This window comes from Myodes glareolus, chromosome 18, assembly GCF_982192425.1.
Source record: "Myodes glareolus chromosome 18, mMyoGla1.1, whole genome shotgun sequence".
Taxonomy (NCBI): Eukaryota; Metazoa; Chordata; class Mammalia; order Rodentia; family Cricetidae; genus Myodes; species Myodes glareolus.
Window position 1 is genome coordinate 65,914,332 of NC_142043.1, and position 24,143 is coordinate 65,938,474.

Consider the following 24,143-nt stretch of genomic DNA (forward strand, 5'->3'; position numbering starts at 1 on the left):
TCTCTTCCCCAGTGTGTGTCATGTACACTCAAGGAATGGAGAACAAGCAATGGCGGGAGGTAGGTGCCACCCCTTCCCCACCTAGGAAGCACCAACGCTGTATCTGCCCTCAGAGTGAACCCTCTGTAGGTACTCTACCCGAGTACCAAAGGCTGGCAGGGCAAGCAGAAGGCACAGAGATCAAAGGCAGAGCAGGCCATGCCTGTCCTTGGGTAGCTCTGGCCAGAGCGGAGTCGCGACTATGTCAGCTGCTTTGTGTAACCGAGACAACAGCTTAAAGGAAGAAAGATGAACGTGGTCTCACATTCTGGAGGGGCTAACCATGGTTGTTTGGCCCCGCACACTTGTTTGGGGGAGCACGTGGTAGGGGAAGCTGCTTACCTCATGGAAGACAGGAAGCGGAGGATGGAGGAAATACCCAGGAAGGACAGAGCACGCAGGGACATGGCCCCACTGGCCTGCTTCCTCTACTCCAGCCCCACCGCCATCATTCCATACAAAATCTGAATGCAGGGGGTTAAACCTCTCATTAAAAAGAAAAAAAAATCTGTTTATTAAATCAGAACCTTCATCATCTAACTAATAATCCCTGGGAACTCCCCCCGCCACACACATACATAGAAATGTGCTTTCAGCGTTTGTGGGGGTGCACACCTTAAATATGGGCACTTGGGGAGCAGAGACAGGAGGAGCTCTGTGAGTTCAAGGCTAGCATGGTCTACAGAGCAAGTTTAGGACAGCCAAGACTACAGAGAGAGACCCTGTATCAATAAAAGAGGAGAAAGAAGACAAGGAAGAAGAAATGTACTTTGCCAATTACCTACCTGCTTCTCAATCCGTTAAGCTGACAGCGTTAATTACTGAAAATATACCCCGACCCCCAAAAGGCTCACATCTAGTTCATCCTCCGCAGCCTCCATATTAACAGTCCCAACAAGAGACTCAAGGCAATTCCCAGCTGTAAACTTGTGTGGGGAAAAACAAAACACAAGTTAACACGTTTTCAAGATATGGTGGCCCAGAGTACACATTCCCTTTCAAACTGGAGGGTGGGAGAAGAGCAAAAAAGGTCCAGGCCAAAGCAAGACCACCAGAGCCACCCAGCAAAGTGAACACTAGGTCCTGTAGGCTCCGTGCACCTGATGACAGAGCCCTCTCTCACGGTCTTGCTGTTTGCAGCCACACGACCTCTCTCAGACTATGTCTGCTTCCTTGCCTGAGTTTTCCTCAGCAGACGCCCCACGTTTCTGTCAACTCCAGCATCCTGGGGTCAGTCAAGCGCCACTGTTTCAACTTCATAACCACCCTCTCCAGGGCTGCTCACAGGAACTCAGACCTGGCCCTACACTGCTCGGCTTCATGGGCTTTCCTTTGAAACCTGGGCGCAAGCCTCCGTGATCTTGTCACCCTTCTGAATGCCAATGACAACAGCTTCACACGGCCCACACCAAGGTCAGCTGCCCACATGAGTATTGGCTGGGTCCTGTTGGACCAGCCACAGTGGACTCTGGGTGGATTACTGTAGAAACAACTTCCTAGGCCCCCATTCCGTGCCTCAGGCACCTCAAGTCTTTCAGGTGAGTTTATGGGTTCATAAGCTTTCACCTGCCATGGTGGGGACCCTCAAGGCATCTCCCTGTTGTCCCCACATTTTGTGTGGCTTCTTTGTGGGACTGTATTGGAATCTCTCTAACACTACACCTTCCTGATCCATGGCTTCAGACATGCTTCTTTTCTGCCTGTGCTGTGGTTTTCAGGTCTCTCTGCCTGCTTCTTGCTCTTCTAGCTCTCCCTGTGAGCTTGGCTAAAAAGCAGCCGGCGTGTCCACGCCATAGCCTGAGTGCAGTGCTGTCTTAATGTTTCCTCCACCAGATTAATGAGTCTATTACTTTTTAACCCAGCCGTACCAGGCTTTCTTTTGGGCCACCAACCAGCTCCCAAGTCATGACACAAACTTATGAGTGCTCGGCCTAGCTTAGGCTCATTTCTGGCTCTTTTAACTCAAATTAACTTTTTCTTTATTTACCTTTTGCTTTTCTTTCCTTCTGTATATATTTTTTAAAGATTATTTATTTATTACATATGCAGTATTCTGCCTGCATGTGTACCTGCACCCCAGAAGAGGGCACCAGATTTCATTATAGATGCTTGCGAGCCACCATGTGGCTGCTGGGAACTGAACTCAGGACCTCTGGAAGAAGAATCAGTGCTCTTAACTGCTGGACCATCTCTCCAGCCCCCTCCTTCTGTATATTTTATATTCACTGTTTCTAGTGTCTGATGACTGCCTGGTGTCTTACCCCAGGTGTCTCTCTCTTTCCCTGTCATTCCTCTTTGTTCCTAGATTTCTCTTCCTCCTTATTCTCTCTGCCAGCCAGCCAGCCAGCCAGCCAGCCAGCCCTGCCTATCCTTTCTTGCCTATCTATGGACTGTTCAGCTTTTTATTAGTTCAATCAGGTGCCTTAGGCAGGCAAGGTGAAGCAAATGCAACCTTTTTGGTTTTTCAAGACAGGGTTTCTCAGTAGCTTTGGAGCCTGTCTCAGAACTCACTCTGCAAGCTAACCTTGAACTCACAGAGATCCACGCATCTCTGCCTCCCAAGTGCTGGGATTAAAGGCATGAGTCACCGCAGCCGGGCCAACACATCTTTTCATAATTAAACACACATTCTTACATTGTTAAACAAATACAGCGTAAACAAATGTAACACACCTTCACGTTGTTAAAGTAACATTCCACAGCCTAAACACAGAGGAAACCCTGTCTCAAAAAAAAAAAAAACCCAATAAATAAATATTAAAAAAATTTAAAACAATGTAGCCCCCAAGAGCATGCCCTCCAGTGACCTCTTCCTCCAGCCAGGACCCACGTTCCACAGTTGCACCTCCTGCTAAGAGTCTTTTCAAAGTTTGACTCCGTCAGTGATTAAGCCATCTAATTACGCCTCTAGAAATGAACCTCACAGGCATCCAGGGCTGCACTTCGCTCTTCTCCTAGGCTCTTCTTAACCCAATCAAGATGGCAAAATTGGTCATCACAGCAGTCCTGTTCTCAAGGTCCCCCAAAGTGAGGAGACATAACCTGTCCTTGGGGATGCCCCGGGCACAAAGGGAGGAATCCAGGCTCACACTGCTCCCCTTGGTGCCGGGGGTGGGGCTCCCTTGTTCACCCTGTGTCTCCCTCCCATGTTTCTGGCTAATGTGAGCAGCTTCAGTGAGGGGACCCCTACTCAGAAATCTTCCCCGGCTTCTCCTCTGCTTGGATCAAGCCCCAACTCCTCAGCCTGGCTTCTACACCCCACTGCAAGCCACGCTTTTCCAGCCTGGGTCGGTTTCCAGTGCTCAGATCCCGCTGTGTGCCTCTGTCCCTTGTCAGGGAGGTGTAGTGGAAAGGGCCTCTTGAGCCACAGTGACCTCAGGAGGTGCACGAGATCCAGATCCCTCTGTCTCCTTCCATGCAGCTGCTGGCAGGGTCCTGCTGCAAGCCCATCACATTCTGTCCTTTCTGTGCCCAAAGCTGTCCGGCGGTTGCAAGTAGACCTGGGCCTTCCAGGGCCCGCCAAGCTCACGCATTCTGACATCCCTTACCTGGATGGCCGACCTCCCCTCCTGTTACTTGTTCCCTCTGTCTCCCTACCACCCTGTCCAGTGCACCTGGAGCTCCTCCTTCCTCGGGGCCTTTGCACGAGCTACCCAGCCACGCTCTTTTCTTATACCCCATGAGTTCTTCAGATCCTGACACCTGTGCCTCCCATCATGAAGTTTTTATGGGTCTCAGTCTCCCCCATACATCTCACATACCCCCCTTTTGGTCTCCTTGATCACCTTTTACCATCGACCAGATTCTGGTGTCAGTATTTACCTTGCCACATGTCAGCTCTACAGAGCTGGGGATTTCCAAGCTCCTGGCCTACTACTGTTCCATTTTGAGCGCCCAGAACAGTACCCAGCACGCAGCAGGCACCTCAGACATGTTGCTAAAGGAACGGACAGCTTAGGAATGGGGATTTGGACCTGTGCAGGCCGATAAGAAATGGCGGCTGCTGCTTTTCCCCCACCTCTGCCTCCTTGCCCCTCATTGAGCTCCCAGAGGAGAAGAATGAGCTGGGTGGGGGGAGGAGAGAATCTGATGGTGGAGGCTAGTGCCTGTCTTCCTTGTTTGGCACAAAAACTGTCCCTCCTGATTCTTGAAAGGACAGGGCCGAAGCGAGGGGTGCAGGGGAGAGTTGTTTCCTTCCAGGGTGGGAACATGCAGTTTCTTTGGCCTCTTTGCTGAAATTGACTTCCTGTGACTGTCCAAGCTGCCCAAGGCAGCTGAAGGTCTGGCCGCTCCTTCTGCAGTTTAAGCTAATGAACAGGACCAGGCAGGGTTGGCTGAGGGTGTGGCCTTCGCAGCCTTGGCATCTCTTCATTCCCCCTCCATCAATTCCTGGGAGGGGGGCTCTGCACAGAGACTGCCTGGTGTCTCCAAAAGCCCTAACATGTCCCCTCAGAAAGGTCTTGGGAAGAGCAGGACTCAGGCTGAGTTGCCAGGCTTAGTGGAAGCAAAGAGCGGAGGGTGTGGATTGAATCCGAGGAATGGAACTCCTTCCACTGAGCTCGGGCTGCTGTGACTTCATTTTCTAAGCCCTGAAACCCGTTGAAGCATAAACCAGATTGCTAGAGAACCGTTTAGCCTTCTTAAGTGGACTAATTACTTTGGAGGCCTTTGGCCGAGCTTCCCAACTTGAGCACCAGGAATACACACGTGGCTTGGTGATTCATTAGAGCAGGTCTGGAAGGACCTTTTCTGAAGGGCACTGCCTGGCAAACTGTTAATTACATTCCATAATTGAAAACAGTCTCTGTTCGGTCCAGGGCCTCCAATTGTCCAAGCCTCTTGGTTACACCCCCATCTTGGTCAAAAACGCACATGCAGGGCAGGGCGTGGACACACCTGAGCTTTGCTCAGGGTTCCTGGCCTTTGGAGAGGTGGCACCTGAATTGAATTTACACACAGAGGTGAGGATATGGCATGGGATGGAAAACAGACTGTCGGCGGTGAAGATCACTGGTGCCTGACACATGGTATTCACTATGGAACATCGCCTGAGTTTGGGTCTTGCTGGTGGCTCTCCGGGTTGGTTAGTCAACGTTTACAATGCTTATGTGAGGTGTCAGCAGGTGCCATGGGGTAGGGAGCGGGAAAAGTAGGCGTACTACAGAGCAAGTTTGAGTGCAGTCCTGGGTGTTTGCAGTGTGTGTGTGCGCGTGCACACACACGTGCGCTAGCCTGTTCTACATAGCAAGTTTCCAGGACAACCAGGGCTACATCATAGACCCCTGTGTCAAAAAACAAACAAAAGAAGATTTTATTTATTTGGGTTGGGTGTCATGTGTCATGACATACTTGTAGAGGTCAGAGGACAACCTCCAAGAGGGTCCTGTGGCTTGAGCCCTGCTTAGACTTGCTGGCAGGCTCCTTTACCAGATGAGCCATCTCACTGGCCCTATTTGGATTTTTAAAAATTCTTTTAAAATTATGGTTATTCTTGTGTGTGGGTATGTACACACCATGGCACACGTGTGGGTGTGTGCATAACATGGCACACGTGTGTGGGTATGCACACACCATGGCACACGTGTGGGTGTGTGCATAACATGGCACACGTGTGTGGGTATGCACAAACCATGGCACATATAGAAGTCAGAGGGCTACTTTGAATTGGTTCTCCCTTACACCATGTAGGTATCAGGGATTGAACTTAGGTGGTCAGACTTTGTGGCAAGTACCTTTACCCAGTGAGTCCTGTGTTTGGATGTGTTTAGACACCATGAGACACACATGAATCTAATGTCCAAGCCTCATGGTTCAAAGAACAGAAGGAAGTGGTTTGAAAGAGCCTTTGGCATCGTCTGTTCCATCTCTTGGCTGGCCGTAGGCTGTGGTCTCCGTGTGCTTTACCCTGCTCAGTCAGCGGGCGGGCACACTTAGATTCTTGAGGCACGCTGGAGTTCAAGGACGTCAGGGCATAGCGCAGGCACACAGTAGTGAAAACGGCTTCAGAGGCGAGAAGATGAGCCGAAAGAACAGGGCCACCCTCGTGTCCTTGGGGGAACGTGACCCGGGTGGAGGGCAGGAGATGGCACTGGCTGCTCTTGAAGAGGTTCAGTTCTCAGCACCCAGATGGCGCCCACAACCACCCTTGTCTCTTTTAGCAGACTGTGGGCTCCTGTATGCACGGAGTACACATAAACTCACAGAGGTGCGTACACACCACAAAAATCATCCGTGGTTTTAAAGGAGGGGCGAATGAGTGCCATTAGCGAGCTTTCCATTGCACTGACAAACACTTGAGGTCATTAGCTCATAAAGAGCTCTGTTCTAGGTCACAGTTGTTTTGGTTTTTTCAGTCTCTCCATAGTCTTGACTGGCCTAAATTCTGCTGTGACCAGGCCAGCCTCGAACTCACAGAGATTTGCCTAGCTTTGCCTGCCGGGTGCTGGGTTAAAGGCTTGGGCTGCCACACCCTGGCTACCTCACAGTTTCTGAGGTCCTGACCCATGCTTGGCTGGTCCCTCTGATTGCCATGTGGCGAGCGCGTACAGTGGAGCAAAACCTCTCACATCTAACCATAGGGAAGGGGAGACTGGGGTCCTGCAGTCCCCTTCAGGAGCAGCCGCCAGTGGCATGAGACCCTAAGACCCCATCTCCCAAAGGTCTCGGAGACAAAGCCTCCAACACATGGGCTTTAGGGAGCATCAGGATTTGATCTGTAGCCGTGGGTTAAGGGGAGTGGGGCAGTCCCAGGAATGGCAGTGGTTGGTTACTGACTGACAGTGTGAAGGGGGTGGTTCTAGGGCTCCAGAGAACTGCTCACCAGAAATGGGAACCTCGTGGAGGGGCACAGTCAACTCAGGCCTCCTCACTCTTTCTGGCTTCTAGCTTATATCCCATTTTGGGTACTGGTGCCATCTAGTTAGTCCACCTCCTCAGCCACAGAGCCGTGTGGACAAAGGTGGCCATGGAACCAAAGGGGTCCAGATATGGCCCAGCACAGAGCCCAGGCAGATGGCATACAGGGCAGGAGGCTTCAAGATGCGAGCAGCTTCCAGATGAAGGCAGCTCTTGACTGTCCATCTGAGGGTGGCTGGGGTCTTCAGATCCAGATGCAGGATAGGAGGGCCCCTCAGAATCAGAGGGGGTCATCTATTTATAAAGGGGGGTTAGGGCTAACAGCAAACTCATGGGGAAGGGTAGGAGAGTCCAGGCTTCTTACTTTCTCTAGGGAAGGGAAGATGTGCTCAAACATCAGGGGGCATCAGGGCCCTGCTTGTTAGGTGCCCTGTGTGACCCTACAGTGAAAGTCCCTGTACTCATCACTGCCCTAGGAAGGGGTGGCACTTTCTAGTAGGCAGAGGCCAGCTTGGCCACTGCACCTGCAGGTTCATTGCCCCAAGGGGACTAGCCAATCTCTTTATCAGAACACTGGATGTGAGCTGAGCCTACTGAGGCCAGGAGAGTCAAGGGGGAGCCTCATCTTACCCTGCCCGCCAACACCCTGTCCTGGGAAGGAGGAGGCTGTGCTCACATCTGTCTGTCAGCTTTCATCTGATTGTAACCATTTGGGTCATTTTTGTGCCTTCTGAGAAAGCCCCATCTTCTCAGCACCTAAATCTGTCACCACATTTTATGAAAACTGACTCTAAGATGTAATTTTAGCCTAGGAAATCGAGCACTATCTGCATCGAGCACTGCCTGGGCCTCCTGCAAGTCCTCAGGTGGCCAGTGAGGTAGAATCTCAGAACGAATCACTTGGGAAGCCCTTGAACTTGGAAGTTGGCAGGGAATCCTGCCCCTCCCTCACCAGCTGCCTGTCCAAACTGAGGTCCCCAGGGAAAGGAAAAGACAGGAAACAAAGCCTCGGGTGGCCCAATCACCCCCATACCACCTGCAGGGAGGGCATGCAGCCTAGGCCACCACAGCCACTCAGAGCTTCCCCCAGAACACCGCTCAGTGAGCAATCTCAGACCGTTAACACTTACCACCAGCTGGAAATGGTCTTCCTGGGGCTGCCAGATGTGCCTCACAAGGTCATGCTGCCACATGCTTCGTGGTGGGCACCTGCTTAGTCCAGGGAGCTGCTGCAACACAAATGCCATAGATGGTGCCCTAGTTTCGTTTCTGTGGCTGTGACCAATATCCTGGCAAAAAGCAACTTAGAAGAGGGGCAGTGGTGGCGCATGCCTTTAGTCCCGGCCCTCGGGAGGCAGAGGCAGGCAGATCTCTGTGAATTCAAGGCCAGCTTGGTCTACAGAAGAAGTTTCAGAACAGGCTACACAGAGAAACCCTGTCTTGAAAAGCCAAAAAACCCAACCAAACAAACAAAGGGGAGAGGGTTTGTTTGAGCTCCAGATTACAGTCCATCACTGCAGGGAGGTCACGGGCGGGGTGGGGGGGAGATCAACAGCTAGTCAGGTCTCATGCAGTCCAGAGCAGAGAGACATGAACGCATGCGTGCTCAGTGCCCTGCCAGATTCTCTCATACGGTCCAGGCCGGAGCCAGGGATGGTGCCGCCCACTGTCCAGCTGACCTCTGTGGCAGGTATTTTCTGCTTCCTTCGCATTGATTTTGGAAATGCCTGTGTCTCTCACCAGAGTCTCTCAGCTCCTTAGCCTAACCATGTGATTTTATCTCCAGCGTGTGCCTTGCTGGAGTCCGTGGGGTGATGATGCATTACAGTTGTATGGCGACGTTTTAGCTGGTTTCCCAGTCCTGGGTAAGCCACAGTCACTGTCCGTGTGGGTGACGAGGGAGGACTTGAGTGGGAGGAGCTGCTGTGACTCTTCCAAAAAGACCTTTTCCCACATGGTCCCTAGTTTTCTAGTGGGCCTTTGGGTGGCTCACCGGCCACCTAGATTCTACACAACATTTAATTTAGTCAAGAGTCCCAGCCTTGTGGGACGAGGCCCTGAATTTGATGTCGGAACCCTGGTTCCCCACTCAACTCCAGTATTCTGATAGATGACTGAGGCATTTACCTTGCCTGAGTCTCAGTTTACTCATCTCTAAAATGGGCTTAGGAGATCTAGGAAATTAGAAACTAATGTCCTAGGGTTGGAGAGATGGCTCAGTAGTTAAGAGTGCTTTTTGTTCTTCCAGAAGATCCACGTTCAGTCCCCAAACCCACAGTTGAGTGGCTCACAACAGCCTATGACTCTAGTCTCAGGATCTCTGACACCCTCTCCTGGTCTCCATGGGCACCCACACACATGTGCACCTACCCAACACACACACACACACACACAAAAAAAAAAACAAAAACAAAAGCAAAAACAAAAACCTAAGGTCATGATTCTGATATGCCCAGGGTGGGCACCTGGCCCCTGTTACGGGAGTGGTCACCCACAGAGGCCCCGTCAAACAAACCAATTTGGGTGACAAAGTTAAATCCCAGGTGGCCCCACGCATGCCTGTGGGGGAGGGGACAGTAAGTGCAAAGGACCAGCCCTTGGGAGCCTGCTGCCTCTGTGAAAGGAGTCAGGGGTACAGTCTTCAGAGTCACAGGAGCTGGTCCTCGCTAGGGCTGTGTGTGCTGTGGAAGGAACTCCCGAGTAGAGCTGAGGAAGTGCTTCTGGTGAGGGATGAGCCTGGTTTGTGTCCGGAGTGTCGGCTTTGGCCATGTCACACAGGATAGATTGCAGAAGAGGGCAGGCGTTGCCAACGAGCACCTGGCACGATCTTAAGACTATGCTTTTAAACCGTTGGGGCCGGTGTGATGGCTGCGGGAGGGGGGAGGTGTCTGCACTAGCCTGACCACCTGAGGGCCATCTCTGGGGCCCGCATGGTAGAAGGAAATAACTGACTCCTGCAGTTATTATTAAATGATAAATATTATTAAATAATGCATAATATCAAACAATTTTAATTATGCAATAACAGTGAAATTAGTAATATTAAATATTATTAAATGCTAAATTATTAAATAAATGACCTCTGACCTCTACATGCACCATAGCACACACAACTCTCCACACACTAAATACATGAATGTAATAGTTAAAAAACACAAACCTGTTTTGACCTGACAAGGCACTGTCATGGGTCACTTGCCTTCGATTTTGTCGTTACTAGAATGGAATCCTGGTGCTAGCTCCCTTAGACTTTGGATTAAATGACAGGACCCATGGTACAATGCCTGTTTGTACTGAGGCCTGTGTTCTCAGGTAGGCAGAGAAAAAGCTTTCTATTCCCTTCCTTCCCTTAAGCAGGGACAACTGACATGGCTGCACCACTGCGCATGCTCCAAGGCATGGCCGCATCCTTGCGCATGCTCCTTAGCCATAGACACTTAGCCATAGTGTCTCTACTCCCTTGTCTCTCCCTGCCTCACAGAGGAGGAAACGTGAGGCTCACTGGGCGCTTGTTTCACCCAGCAACTTGCAGAAGAGGGCAGGCTAGATTGTTCTTCTGAGCTCAGATCCCTGCCCAGGCCACTGAGTTTCGAAGTGGACTTTGCTGTGGCGGGGAGGGCGGACTCCTGCCCCTCCTTCAACCTGAGAGCGGACATTATTTCTGGGTGGTATTCAAGCCCTCATCTGCAGAAAGGAATATGTGTTTTTGGTAGCCTGGAGGTTCTAGGCCTGGTGCCCTGGTGTGGCTAAGTCCTCTGAGGCCTTAGCTTCCAGCAGCCATTTACAGCCGTGAAGCTCTTGCCAGAGTGGTTCCAAAGTCAGACGCCAGACCAGTTTCCGCCTGTCTACCTGGGAGAACTCGGGCAGGGCCTTGGCTAACCAGCGCTTAGGAGGATTAGATGAGTTCGTACTGGAAGGTTCTCCGGGTGCACACACAGCCGGCAGTGGTTCTTCCGCTGAGGGACACCGATAGCATGTGGGAATTTGGGGTGAGCTGGAGGACCGTGACCCTGGAACCTTCCTCTGGGCTTGCTTGCCCTCACCCATTCCCACAGCCTGGCGAGGCCAAGGAGGGTGGAGCAGTGTGGGAGAAACTGGCTTGCTGGTGGCTTGGCAACCAAGTTCATTGGCAAATGGCTATTCCCCTCAGGGAGCTGGGACCATTTAACAGATTATATGGAACAATGGCTAATTAGGAGTTGAGGTTTGTTCTTTTGGCAGGAAATCTTTCGTTATAAGCAGCTTAGAATTCACAGTCCCAGCTAGGCAGGCACCTTCTCTCTCCTGCTCCAGAGGTAGGAAGGCCTTGAGCCTTCTCACTTGGGCAAGTATCCCAATCACGCACCCCCTCCCCATCTTCCACACCTTGATGCCCAAACAGAATAGGGTACTGTGTGGGAGGCCCTGAGCCCCTGCCCAACACGACTTCTGCTGGGGATTCCATTCACGGAGAACTTTCCAGACTCAGAACAGCAGACCCGAACAGAAGCAGGTCCTCATGTCCCTCTGTCCTTCCAGGCAGTCAGCTGTTGGGTCCACAGCAAGGCCCAGCTCCCAGCCTTGGGCAACACCTCTTCCCTTTCCTACTTTCGGAGGCAGCTATGACTCTTTCTTGGCCTCTAATTTTAATCCTGGTGAACGTGATTCATGATCAGTCAGGGCTGGGCTCAGCAGCCAGGCTTTTAAATCCCTAATTTCGGAGCCATCAGTACTATATGAAAATTGCAGGGGAGCTTGGGATGGAAGATAGTCAGTTGGCTCCCGGTCTCCTGTCCCCAGCCACCAGGAGCTCTACAGCTGGGGATGTCTCAGAAGCTCCCTCCCAGCGGCAGTGTGTGAGGCAAGTGTGTGGGGAGTGACTGTTGCTCAGGCTTGCAGAGAGCTGCTCACTCACCACCGAGGCAGGGGGCTGTGCAGATGTACCTCTTCTCTTGCCCGCTGGGTTCCCTGGCAGCCTCTTGGCACTCCTCACCCTCTATGTAAAATGGAGACCGTAGGGTGTCTTCCTGGGGTCACTGGGGGAACTAAGTGTCGTCATGGTTGTGGAGAAGTGTTTGAAGACAAGAGAAGTCACAGACGAAGCTGGGGGAAGAGGAAGATTTGATGGAGAGAGAAACCCGAGTGAGGGCCTTGTTGGCAGTTGCTTGGGCTGGTAGCTGGCGTACCGGGGTGTTGTCAGATCTTCTTTGGGCCTCCAGCTCACAAATAAAGACACAGAGACTTACTAATTTTGAAAGCTCAACCTTAGCTTAGGTTTGTTTCTAACTAGTTTTTATAACTTAAATTAACCCATATATTTTTAATCTACCTCCTTCCACGAGGCTTGTTACCTCATCTCAGTATTGCCCACCCTGCTTCCTCCATGCCTGGCTGGCAACTCCGCCTTTCTTCCCCAGAGTTCTCTGCCCTGAAGTCCCGCCTATACTCTCCTGCCTAGCTATTGGCCATCCAGATTTTTATTACACCAATCACAGCAGGACATCTTCACATAGTGCACAAACAGTCCACAACACCCTGGCCCCTCTCTAGGACCATTTTCTAATTAGCTGTGCGACCTTGACCAGACTGCTGAGGCCCTTTTCCTTCTGCTTTCTCATTGGTTAATTGAAAGGACGTGGTCTCTTCCAGCTATCAAGTTTTTAAATCCTAGGGACAACCTGTCAGTCAACCACAGGAAACTTCAGTGTGTATGTGTGCACGTGTGCATGCATGCATGCACATATGTGCATACGTGTGTGCATGTGTGAGTGCAGTCCGTGCGCATTGCAGTGCACATGGAGACCAGAAGTCAATCCTGGGCGTCAGTCCTTGCCTCCCACCGTGCTTGAGACAGGGTCTGTTTTGCTGTTCACTGCTGTGGACACCAGGTTAGAAGGCCCAAACCTTCCAGGCTTCCCCTTTCTCCCCTTATTGCCATAGGACTCACTTAGAGATGTGAGCTTTATATGGGTTCTGAGAACTCAAACTCAGGGCCTCACACTTGTGTGGCATGTGATTTACCTTCTAAGCCGGCCCCCCAGCCCCTGTTGATTTGTGATCATATCAATTCCTTATTGATTTGGAACCACCCTGCCTGGGTTTCAATTCTGTCTTTATGCCCAGTAGCTGTGTGACCTCAGGAATCCCCCAGTTTTCTGTTTACTTGTCTGTAAAACAGGGATCTCATTGCTACCACCTCATAAAGTAGTTATGAGACTAAGTCAATACATGAGAAAAGTCTAGTGTCTAGCACACAGTAGGGCTACACAGCTCTTATCATATCTTATAGAATGAATATAGTGATTGTGTATTATATATTATACATAATATAAAATAAGCCCCAGAAGTTTTTAGAGTCCTTGAGTTGTTTGGCTCATGAGGCTGGATGTCTCAGCTGATCTTTAGATTATCCCAGAATCCCAAAGAGGTCGGCCCTAATGCCAGAAGGAATGGGTTTGACAGCGAGAGCAGGCAGGCGAAGAGCAAAACCTGTGTAAGGGTGTGGTTTTTGAGATAAAGTCTCACGTAGCCCAGGCTGGACTGGAACTCGTTATGTAGCTTAAACAGACCTTGAATCCTGCTCCTCATCTACGGGAGTATGGGGATCTGGGATTACAGGCACTGTGCCCAGCCTGCGCATTGTCAGTATCAGGCAATTCAACACAGCCGTCAGGCAGCCTTCCCGAATATCCCTCTACCTTCTTCCAGAGCCACAGGGGACACTCTCTGTGGTTCACAGTTTTGTTTGTTTGTTTTTAAAGCAGGCTGGAGAGATGGCTCAGTGGTTAAGAGCACTGGCTGCTCTTCCAGAGGTCCTGAGTTCAATTCCCAACAACCACATGGTGGCTCACAACTGTCTGTAATGAGATCTGGTGCCCTCCTCTGGCCTGCAAGCATGTACGCAGGCAGAACACTGTCAATATACTGAATAAATAAATCTTTTTTTTAAAGGGGGGCGGTGCCCACAAACCCCTGAAGAGTCATCCTGGTTCTAGGCTAATGGCCTGGCCATCCCACTATGCTGTTCTGACTCTTGCCCCCTATGCCCTTGGGTTGTGGGCATTTTAGGGAGCATTATGCCAGTGCTAGCAACATCCTTGAGGTGCCTTCTGTTGCTGTGCCTGCCAGGTGGTTGAGAGGAGAAAGGGGCCCAGATTCTAGAAACCTGGAAGCAACAAAGCAGGCACTTCCCGGGTTCCTGTGTATGTTGCCTGTCGGGCCACGCAGTCTGTGTCTCTGTGTGTGTGTGTGTTCCTGTGGGCTCCTGACCTCATGCAGAGCTGGGGCACTAGGGACCAGTCACTGTGGGGAGGGCCCCAGGTAAGAGAAGGACCTGATTCCTTATGAAACAGGCTTCTAGGAGAAAACACCCACCTCATACCCCCTCAGCCCTGCCCCGTCAGAGAAGGGCTCTCAGCGGCCCCCAGCACAGGGGAACCCTGTGTGTATAAAGGACAGGCTTCTGAGGTAGAAGAAAGAAGCCAACTAATCAGACCTGGGGACACCTGAGGAGAAGGTGCAAGGACATGGGAGACACTTTCTTTGGGTGACTGGCTTGGGGTCATTTAGAGAGTATGCCTAAGTCCCAAGAGTCTTCTGTAAGTCACTCCATAACTGAGGCATAGAGAGGTGAAGAGACATAGCCAGGGTCACCCAGGCGGGAGTATGAGCCCTGGGAGCCTGGCCCCAGACTCTGCTGTGAATGGTTTTGCTTTGCTGTGGTCATGGGATCTGCTTTTGCAGGCAGAGATGGAGCTCTGTGCACGCCTTGTTCTGTTTAAGAACCCCAGCAAACCCATGGCTCTTCTCCCCAGATGATCCAGGTGTGAGCCCACAGACTCCTGCACTTGGCTGCAGAATCACAGGCCCACTCAGAGCCAGGAGAAGGTCCTCGACCTCTGATCCCGAGTGGACCACCTCCCCTTTCCACAAGCCCTTGCTCCAGCACTCATGTGGATGGGCCCAGCAGGGTCACTTCCCACAAAGCAGGGGAGGCTGGTCCCTCATTGTCCCCATGGAAGCCCTTAGATGGGACAACAGCACTGAAATCCTCTTTGAGAAGGTTGTTGAAGTCAGTGCAAGCAAGGGTTGTTTGTTTTCCTTTTTATTTTATTTTTTTGGGACAAGTGCTTACTATGTAGTCCTGGCTGTCCTGGAACTCTGTATAGACCAGACTGACTCAGACTCACAGAGATCCACTGTTTCTGCTTCCTGGGTGCTGCTGGGATTAAAGGCATGTGCCACTATGCCTAACCCCCCCCCCCATTTCTTAAGATAAATTATTACATTTACGGGGGGGGGCGGGGTGCGTCTACCATAGGAAGCTTGTAGCGGTCAGAGGACAACCTTCCTTAAGGGGTCATTTCTCTTTTACCCCATGTGTCCTGGGATCAAACTCAGCCCGTCCGGCTTGGTAGCAAGCGCCTTTCTCAGCTAGCCTTTGCCCATTTCTTAGATGACACAAATGTTGCACCGTGGATTTGAGCAGAACGGAGTAAGGGTCAGGACCTGTGGGCTGGAGATTATGTTTGTGAGAGAGAAAATCCCTGTTGGCATCCCAGCAGGAGGGAATTTGCCTCTGATGTCTGCCGAGGTTTTCATACGGGGTTTCTTTCAAAGGCATGGGTGTGATTGAAGATGTGTTGTACTGGGACAAGCAGCAGTGGGGAGCTGCTCCCAGCAGCCTGCAGGGGCGGCGAAGGCTCTGCTGTACCTGGGTAGAGGGGACGGTGTGTGTGCCTTGGATATGTTGAACCGAGAAGAGCCCTTCTAGTGCCTATCTGTCTGTTTTAACTGAGGTCTTCCATAGTCAAACCCAGCTGGCAGCAGCCACAGGACAGCCTGACACCTCTGCATCAGGCCAGGCCATTGTCCTGATAGGCTGATTCCTTCAGCGAGCACAGAAGGAGGCCTTGGCTGACCAGGGTTCGCACACCCTGCTCTGACATGCTCTGAGAACACCTGAGCATGGGGACTCATCTATCCCCAGAAATGTCAGTTCTTCTGCGTGGCAGAGCCCCTGGGAGCCACTTAATTCAGTCCCTGAAGAAGTTTCAAGGTTTGCCTCCCTTTGAGGGTCTCAGTGGACTGGATGATCTGCAGTTAATGCCGCTTAATTGATGTTCGCGGAGCTTAGTCATCTGAACCCTCGGGAGTGGCTTCCTCGAAAAACTTCGCTGGGTTTGTTGCTAGGGACGAAGCTATTCAGAGGGCAAATGCGTTCGTTTCCAGGCTCCTTCTGGTTCGTGCTTTTTATTCTTTTCTCCCATAGGAGGTGTCCCAGTCCTGAGGTCAGGGAGCCTCCCCCTGCCACCCCACTGATCCGGGTCCATTGCTCATCCAGCTCAGAATGCCCTGGAAGGGTCTATAAGTCTCCTGCATCTATGTATGCCATGTGCTGGTTTCCTGGCTTTACACAGCCTTGGTTCATTCAGACCCCTGTGCTTGCCTGGGGCTTGTTCATGGCTCAGGGTGTTCATGCTTTCTCCCTGGTCCTCCAAGCTCAGAGTTTGGACCAAGCAGTGGTTCAGAATGGACCAGAGGGATGGACAAGTGATTCTAAGAAGGTGTCCAGGCTCCGGACTCCAGGCTGGTGAGGGACCTGCCCTCCTCCCCTGCTCACCCATGATAGGATGGATGCCCACAGCTGGTGAGGGGCCTGCCCTCCTCCCCTGCTCACCCATGATAGGATGGATGCCCACAGCTGGTGAGGGGCCTACCCTCCTCCCCTGCTCCCCCGAGATGAGATGCACACAGCAGTTAGCATGTAGGCAGGCTCTGTCTAGGTCTCTGCAAGGCCGTTTTGCCTGGAGACCTCAGCAGATCTGTGTGAAATACAGCACCCAGGTCGACTCCCCTAGCCTTACCATCGTCAGTTTGGTTATATTCCTGCTTTCATTAGCAGGAGTATCCGTTGAGCCGGACGGAGACCCCGGTGGCCTCTTCGATTTTGAAAAATCTGAGTTTCAGCACTCACACCCGTCTCCGTTATTAGTCCAGCTAATGAGCACCGGAAAGCTTCCTTAGCAGCCCCTGGCTGTTGATTTCACAGTTGTGGTGTGCATATGTTAATTACATCTGAGTCCTAGAAATCCTTCAAGCCCCTTCACGTTCCAGGGACCTTCGGAGCCCCCTCCCATCCTGTTTCCAGGGGAACCCCATCTCCTTCTCTGGCAGTGAGCTGGTCTCCAGGGAATCCCCTGTGTCGGAGCTTCAAGTACCATTTTCCAAGCAGCTGCTGTCATCCTCCCTGATGGGAGTGAGGAGTCGGGGGTGTTCCGTGGAGCCTGTGCTGGAGAGGGGGGTGTCTGCCAGCCCTGCGGGGAGGCTGCCAGGCTAGAGGTGTTGAAAGAGAGCGGTAGGGCATTTCACGGAAGGGTGTCTGGCCTTCCCAGAGAAGTCTCTAAACCCTAAGTGTTTACCTGCAAGCCTCCTGCAAGGAAGCCATTAAGAGAAAATATCCTTTTGTCTGAAGACAGGAGATTTGTGTGGAAGGGGCGGGTGCATGTGGGCAATCCTTTGCAGCAGGTGCCATCTTTGTGAGGTGGTTATGGAGTTTCGAGGAGAAATAGGAGGCCAGTTTCACTGAACCTGGAGTGCCCCCACAGCCCCTCATTGCTCGCACACAGCAGGGCCATCCATAGTGTCTGATTTTCATCAGTTCAGATGGCGCCCAACAGTCTGATGAAGTAAAAAATATAATGGGCTTTGGAGTTCCTTGCTGTGTGGCCGTGGGCAGCTTACTTAACCTTGCTGATTTGTTTCTGCGCTTGTAAAACGGGTAATAACCCTCAGGATTTTTACAAGAATTAAATGAGATAGCTTAATGAGCCACTTGATCTACAGAACATTCAGTAGAGGCTCGGTAAATGTTAGTTTTCCTCCTCCCTCCCACCGTCCTCATTCATTAGCTCTCAACCCCATCGGCTTGCTAGCAGTGTCTAGAGACCCTCCCAGACGCAGTTGTTTGAGCCCCACGCACTTCGATTCGACTTTAATTGTCCTGTGGCGGGGCTGAGCGTGGGTATTTTTTTAAGCACCTGTTAAAGCAGGATTAAAAAAAAAATCCTGATTCTCACACAGAATGAAATGAGCACAGGACAAAACTGCACAGCCCCGTGAGACAGTGAAAACAACACATGGCTAGGTGCACGGTGATTCTGAAATAGTGCATGGGTAGTTTAGGTGTGTCCACGCAGGCCTGGGAGGAGCGATCCTGTGCTGCGTTCCTCAGGCTCCCTTGTCTAGGTCTGCTGGGTGTAGCCAGTTACACTGGGCACTCAGCTCACTGGTCTGTAGCTCACTTGCAGGGTAGCTCAGAAAAGACACTGAAAGAGATGAGATCCTGCGCTGGAGCTCAGGGTCCTGCGCTGGAGCTCAGGGTCCTGAACTGGAGCCCTGGGTCTTGCGCTGGAGCTCAGGGTCCTGCACTGGAACTCAGAGTCCTGCACTGGAGCTCAGGGTACTGCACTGGAGCTCAGGGTACTGCACTGGAACTCAGGTTCCTGCACTGGAGCCCTGGGTCCTGCACTGGAGCTCAGGGTCCTGCACTGGAGCCCTGGCTCCTGCATTGGAGCTCAGGGTCCTGCACTGGAGCTCGGGGTCCTGCTCTGGAGCTCAGGATTCTGCACCGGAGCTCAGGGTCCTGCACTGGAGCCCTGGGTCCTGCGCTGGAGCTCAGGATTCTGCACCAGAGCTCAGGGCCCTGCACCGGAGCTCAGGGTCCTGCACTGGAGCTCAGGGTCCTGCACTGGAGCTCAGGGTCCTGAGCTGGTGCTCTGTGTTTCATTCCATTCTTTTTACAAGCATTTGTGAGTGTGCATGTACGTGTGCCTGTGCACATGCACAGAGTTCAGAAGAGGGTGTAGGATGGCCTCTGTCAGTCTTCACTTATTCCTGCGAGTCAGGGTCTCTCCCTGAACCTGGGGCTTGCGTTTTCTTAGCTAGGCTAGAAGCCAGCAAGCCACAGCGATCCTCCTCCCTCTGCCCCACCTTGGATCTTGGCTTTACAGGCAAGTGTGCAATGCCCAGCTTGTTATGTGGTTGCTGGGATCTGACCTCTGACCTCAGGATTGTGCAGCTGGTACTCTTAACCACTAAGCCATCAGTCTGCCTACACCTATCCACACCCACATATACTTTTTTTTTAAAGACGGTGTGGGCTGTAAAAACAATAGTGCAGGCTATTCTTAAGTTCACTGTAGGTAAAGAGCTTTGGACCTCTGATCCCCCATTTCTACCTCGTGAGTGCTAGGATTCCAAACGTCGCACCGAGACTTGGGTGCTTTTAGCTGCTGTGACTGCACCGTGTCATAGGTATTGTTCAGTGACTCTGAGTGCAACAGAGAATCTTCTGGTATGGCTCTCATGTTCTGCTCCTGTAGTTCAGTGCCATGTCTGCCTATGCTAAGGTCTCCAAAGCTGTTTAGAGCCTGGGTGTGGCTCTTGGCACCGTTAGGGCCCTTGCCTAGCGTGGGCAAGGCCCTGGGATGACCCACAGCTCTGCAAAAGCAACCTTTGTGGAATATAGAACGGGCTGAGATAAGGCAGGGAAGGTGCAGGAGGCAAGGCAGCCTCCCCCCTCCGCTGGGACCTCACAGTCAGTTCCTGAGGAGGCTGCAGCTACACTGCCCTCATTCAGCTCCTCCCTGGCCACTCCAGAGTGTCTGCCACGAACCAGTCTTAGCATAGGTCTCATCTCCCCATACCTGTGGCACCTCGTGGCCTAGAACTCATAACCTGACTTGTGCCTTTGGGTCAGCGAGTCTTGACTGTGTGGTCCTGGACAAGTTGCTTGGCTTCTCTGGGCTTCCATCTTCTCATCTCTAAGAGAGGGAAGCCTGCTACAAGACATTGCATAGGACTAGGGCACAGAGTGTTCACAGGGGGTCCGGGGCACGGTGTGTGCTCATGGCCCTGTAGGGTAGAGAGAAACTCCGTGAGTAATTTCCAGACAATGCATGGGAATGGTGGCAAGGGAGCAAGATGGAGAACCCTGTGCTCAAGCCTCAGGGATCAGCCTGCGTGGAGAAGTCCATAGGAGCCGAGAAAGTGTGAGGCTTGCAGAGGAGGTGGAGCCAGGAGAGGGGGTGTGAAGCTGGGGTTGGCAGGGCCAAGGTGGGAAGGCACTGAGTCTCCAGTAGCTGCTAGCTTTACGAATGTGAGCGAGCAAGACAGCAGGAGCCTCCAAGATGGAAGTCCCATGGTTGATAGCCCAGTCTCTTGTAGCTTGTGTGCCTTTTGCTTATCAGGCATGTGTTGTTAAACTGGGTCACGTGACACACACCTGTAATCCCAGTGTTTAGGGCAGAGGCAGATGTGTCAGGAAGGCAGCGCCATCCTGGACTACACAGCAAGCTTGAGACTAACCCAGGCTATCTAGTGAGCCCTTGTCTCAAAAGAAAATAAACAGGGATGTGTGTCAGGTCCAGCCCGCACTCCAAGGTGGCAATAGGAGGAGATGGATCCTCCAGGAGGCTGCCTCCCACCATCAAGTCTCTTGTGACTGCAGGAGGGTGTCAATCATGTACGCATCTAACCCGGGTGACACTTGGGCAGTAGAAGCAGGAGTTCAAGGTGGAGCATCAGTTCCTTAGAGACTTTGAGGCTAACCTGGGGTACATGAGACCGTGTCACACACAAACCGAAAAAGTAAACCCTTAATTGTGGAGCCTGTCAGAGACAACAGTGGTTACAGGGTTGATACACATTCAGCGGTGGCTCCAAGAAGTAAACTTTGGATGGAATTATCTAGAAGGTTCCCTAGAAGAGTCGTATCAGCAGTGGGCCTTGAGGGATTGGAGGACCTGTGAGCCGATTAGTTTTATGTCAGCTTGACACAAGACATCATCATCAGAGAGAAAGGAGCTTCAGTTGAGAAAATGCCTCCATAAGATGAGCCAGCCCATTGTGGGTGCTGCCATCCCTGGGCTGGAGCAACCCAATAAGCCACTATCTCCACAGCCCCTGCATCAGCTCTTGCCCTGACTCGATGATGAACTGTGATGTGGAAGTGTAAGCTGAAAAAGTCCTTTTCTCCCCAAGTTGATTTCGATCACGGTCCTCATCACAGCAGCAGCCCTGACTGGGACAACCTACCTGGTGGGAGGGGAGTCCAGTCAGGAGCCCATGGCCTGGGCTAAGGGCAAAACCAGAACACAGGGCTACTTGGGTCTGATACCATTTACCGTGCAAGAGATGCCTGGAGCTCATGCCTGGAGAGGAAGGGAGGGGTGGGGGAGGGAGGGAGTGTACAGAGATGTAGCCCTGCTTGCAGGAGGCAGCACCCAATGCCTGTAGCCTAGTGCCATGGGCTGGAACCGCACTGGCCCGGTTACACCAGCGCCTTCTTCTCTTGCAGTTTGGACGCACTGAGGTCATTGATAACACACTCAACCCAGACTTTGTGCGCAAGTTCATTGTGGATTACTTCTTTGAGGAGAAGCAGAACCTCCGTTTTGACCTGTGAGTGGAAGGTGGGGCTCACGCTGGAGGGGTGTGGGAGGGGGGTAGAGTCCTTGGGACTAGGGCCTGGTGTGTGTGTGTGTATGTGTGTGTGTGTGTGTGTGTGTGTGTGTGTGTGTGTGTCTGATTGGGTGAAGTGCTTGACTCTGGGGAGCATCCACGGAGGCAATTCAGGCCTCCACCTGGTTGACTATTGTTCCCTGGCGTCCAAGGTACCTGCTGGCCTCTCCCCATGTTGGGAGGTGTGTCTAGTCTCCTCGAGTCATGAGACAAGTCGGGCTCTGGTATCTTTGTTTGCCCAAAAAGAGGGACAGGGCCATCAGGAGGACTTTCCCCCGTAGTAACCAGGCAGGGAGTTTGTGTCCAGGGGCTGTGAGGGAGAGGGGTGGGGTTGTAGAGGACAGTGCCCTGGAGAAGAAGAGAGCGGAGAGAAAGATTCCTGGGGGGTTCTGGCAAAAATCTGAGGGGAGCTGGGGGAGGCAGAAACTTGGAAGCTAGCATGGGAAGAAGAGAAAGGCTGAGACGTGTGAACAAACATGGCCCGTGACGTGACAGAGAAGTTTGGTGACAGTCTGGAGAGGCTGATCCCCAGCCCTCAGCAGGTGCGTGCGTCTGAGCCTAAAGCAGGGGAGGGAGGCTGCTGGAGGAAATGTTACAGCAAAACCCTGGGAGAGGAGGGTACAGCTCCTCTGGCTCTAGGAGAGGGGACCAGCTCGGCTGCAGGAGCAGCTTACAACCCGCTCAGGTGGAGGTAGGGACCAGGCCCGGGGGAGGAGGTCTAAGTACAGAGCCCCCAGACAGACCACGCTGAGGCTGGGAAGGCAGGCGACTGGCAGTGATGGATAGGGTGACTCAGCCGCCTGTGACCCAGCCAGGATACAGGTTCACTTGCATCAGTTCCCATTCTTAGTGAGATAAAACACGTGTGCAGGGAAACGCACAAATCTTTAAAAATTAATCATGTTTGTTTGTTTGTGTGTGAGTCTGTGCGTGTGCCGTGGCAGAGTATGAAGGCCAAAGGGCAGCTTATGAGAGTTGTCCTTCCTTTGTGTGGGTCTCGGGGATTGAACTCAGATCATCAGGCTTAGCTGAAATCATCCCTAATTGCCAAGCCATCTCACAGGCTGGGAAATGGATAAATCCTGAGAGAGAGCCAAAGGACTGTCTTCACAGAGATCGGGCGGGAGGAGCCTCCAAGGCTCCCAGTGCTCCCCAGGGGAATCTGACTCTACTCAGGGTCCCAGGCAGGGTTCAGTGGGATCTCCCCTGCCTGCCTCTACCATTTCTCTGTGTTTCCTGTAGATACGATGTGGACTCCAAGAGCCCGGATTTATCTAAACACGTGAGTTCTGCCTGTGACTGCCCAGCAAGCCCAGGCTCTCTTAAATGCCATAGTCTGACTGGGCCCTGGACTTCACTCAAAGAGCATGTGTCCAGGACTGCACGTCGTGAGGGAGGTGGGGTGGCTGTGAATGCGGTGGCTGACGCTGGTCTCTTCTGCCCTGGTATGCAGGATTTCCTGGGCCAGGCCTTCTGCACCCTTGGAGAGATCGTGGGGTCCTCTGGGAGCCGCCTGGAGAAGCCCCTCACGTAAGTGTAGGAGGGGTACAGCCTGGCCGGGTGTCTCCCCCTGTGATGAGCCATCTTCTGCCCACCCTGCTGAGAGGCCAGGGCTTTAGGAGAGGGATCCCAGGCCCCGCCCTCTTGCACTGATCCAGGCTGTTATTAGAGCTTGTATTCCTGCAGGGAGTGGGAGGGGGCCATGACTGAGAACTACCTAGTCAGTTTGTACCCCTACCTCTCTAATTGTGTAAGAGACCAGAGGACCCCAGGGGAGGTGACATATCTAAGGCCACACAGACAGCAAGTGGGAAAGCTGAAATTTGAACCTGGGATTTATTTGCACAGCATATTCCTCCACTTATTCACAGTGTGTAGGTGTAGACGTGAGCTGGAGCTAAGAACAGGCTGGAACTGGGAGGAAAGGGGGGCACTTCTCACCCTCCCACCTCTGATAGTCTACAGGAGAGCTGTCACTCTGAGTGGCCTCTGGGATCGGGAGTCGCCAGGATTCCCTCTGTGCATCTGTGGATGGCTTGTCCTTATTCCTGAGGAAGCCCTTGGGGCAGGGCCCTGGCAAGGGCGGGCACAGACTAGGACGAATGTCCAGGTCACAGGGCAGGCAGGAGAGAGGGGGGGTTCAGACAGAACTGAGCATGAACCCCTCACTGGCTTCTGCCAGGTTTCCGTCCTCACACTATAGTTCCTAACTGGTGTGTGTGTGTGTGTGTCTGGTGTGTATGTAAGGAACAGACTCTCCTAGACCCTTGCCTGTAACTCCTCAGCCACTACATGGTAGAATCAGGACCCCAAGAAAGGTTTCTTTTTCCCCCTCAAAAGTCTCATCTCTGGAGTCCCAGAAAATTAACAATAGCTACCATTTATTGAGATCAGGAGAAAAACTCAGTTTTGGAGATTATGGTACTTAAAGACTTTGGGGCAGTCTTCAAAAACTGTGATACAAGAAGATGGGGAGACGGTGTCGTGGGAAAAGCACCCGAGCATGAAGAATAGATCCCCAGCCCCCACACACAAGCTCCACAGACTTGGCCGCCTGTGACCCCAGCCTCGGAGGCATGGTCAGCTCTTGACTGGTTACACAGAATGCGAAGCTCCAGGCTCCCGCTGCCTTGGCTTATATAGTGATGGAAGAAAGGAGATCAGCCTCTGGGCACACACAGGCACACACACGTGTGTCCACACTTACGTCTTTAACTGGTTAAACACAACAACGGTATGGATGGGGG

The 24,143-nt window shown here is 52.2% G+C and overlaps 1 protein-coding gene across 2 annotated transcripts in view; it reads left to right on the forward strand.

The window, feature by feature from the left end:
• Positions 1 to 24,143, forward strand: part of Cpne5 (copine 5) — an 85,466-nt gene that overhangs the window by 12,620 nt on the left and 48,703 nt on the right. For both annotated transcript variants that reach the window (XM_087898360.1, XM_087898361.1), the window contains exons 3-6: positions 13 to 59; positions 21,233 to 21,336; positions 22,639 to 22,678; positions 22,850 to 22,926. In XM_087898360.1, coding sequence (XP_087754486.1) covers positions 13 to 59; positions 21,233 to 21,336; positions 22,639 to 22,678; positions 22,850 to 22,926 — 268 coding nt within the window. The remainder of the gene's footprint in view (positions 1 to 12; positions 60 to 21,232; positions 21,337 to 22,638; positions 22,679 to 22,849; positions 22,927 to 24,143) is intronic.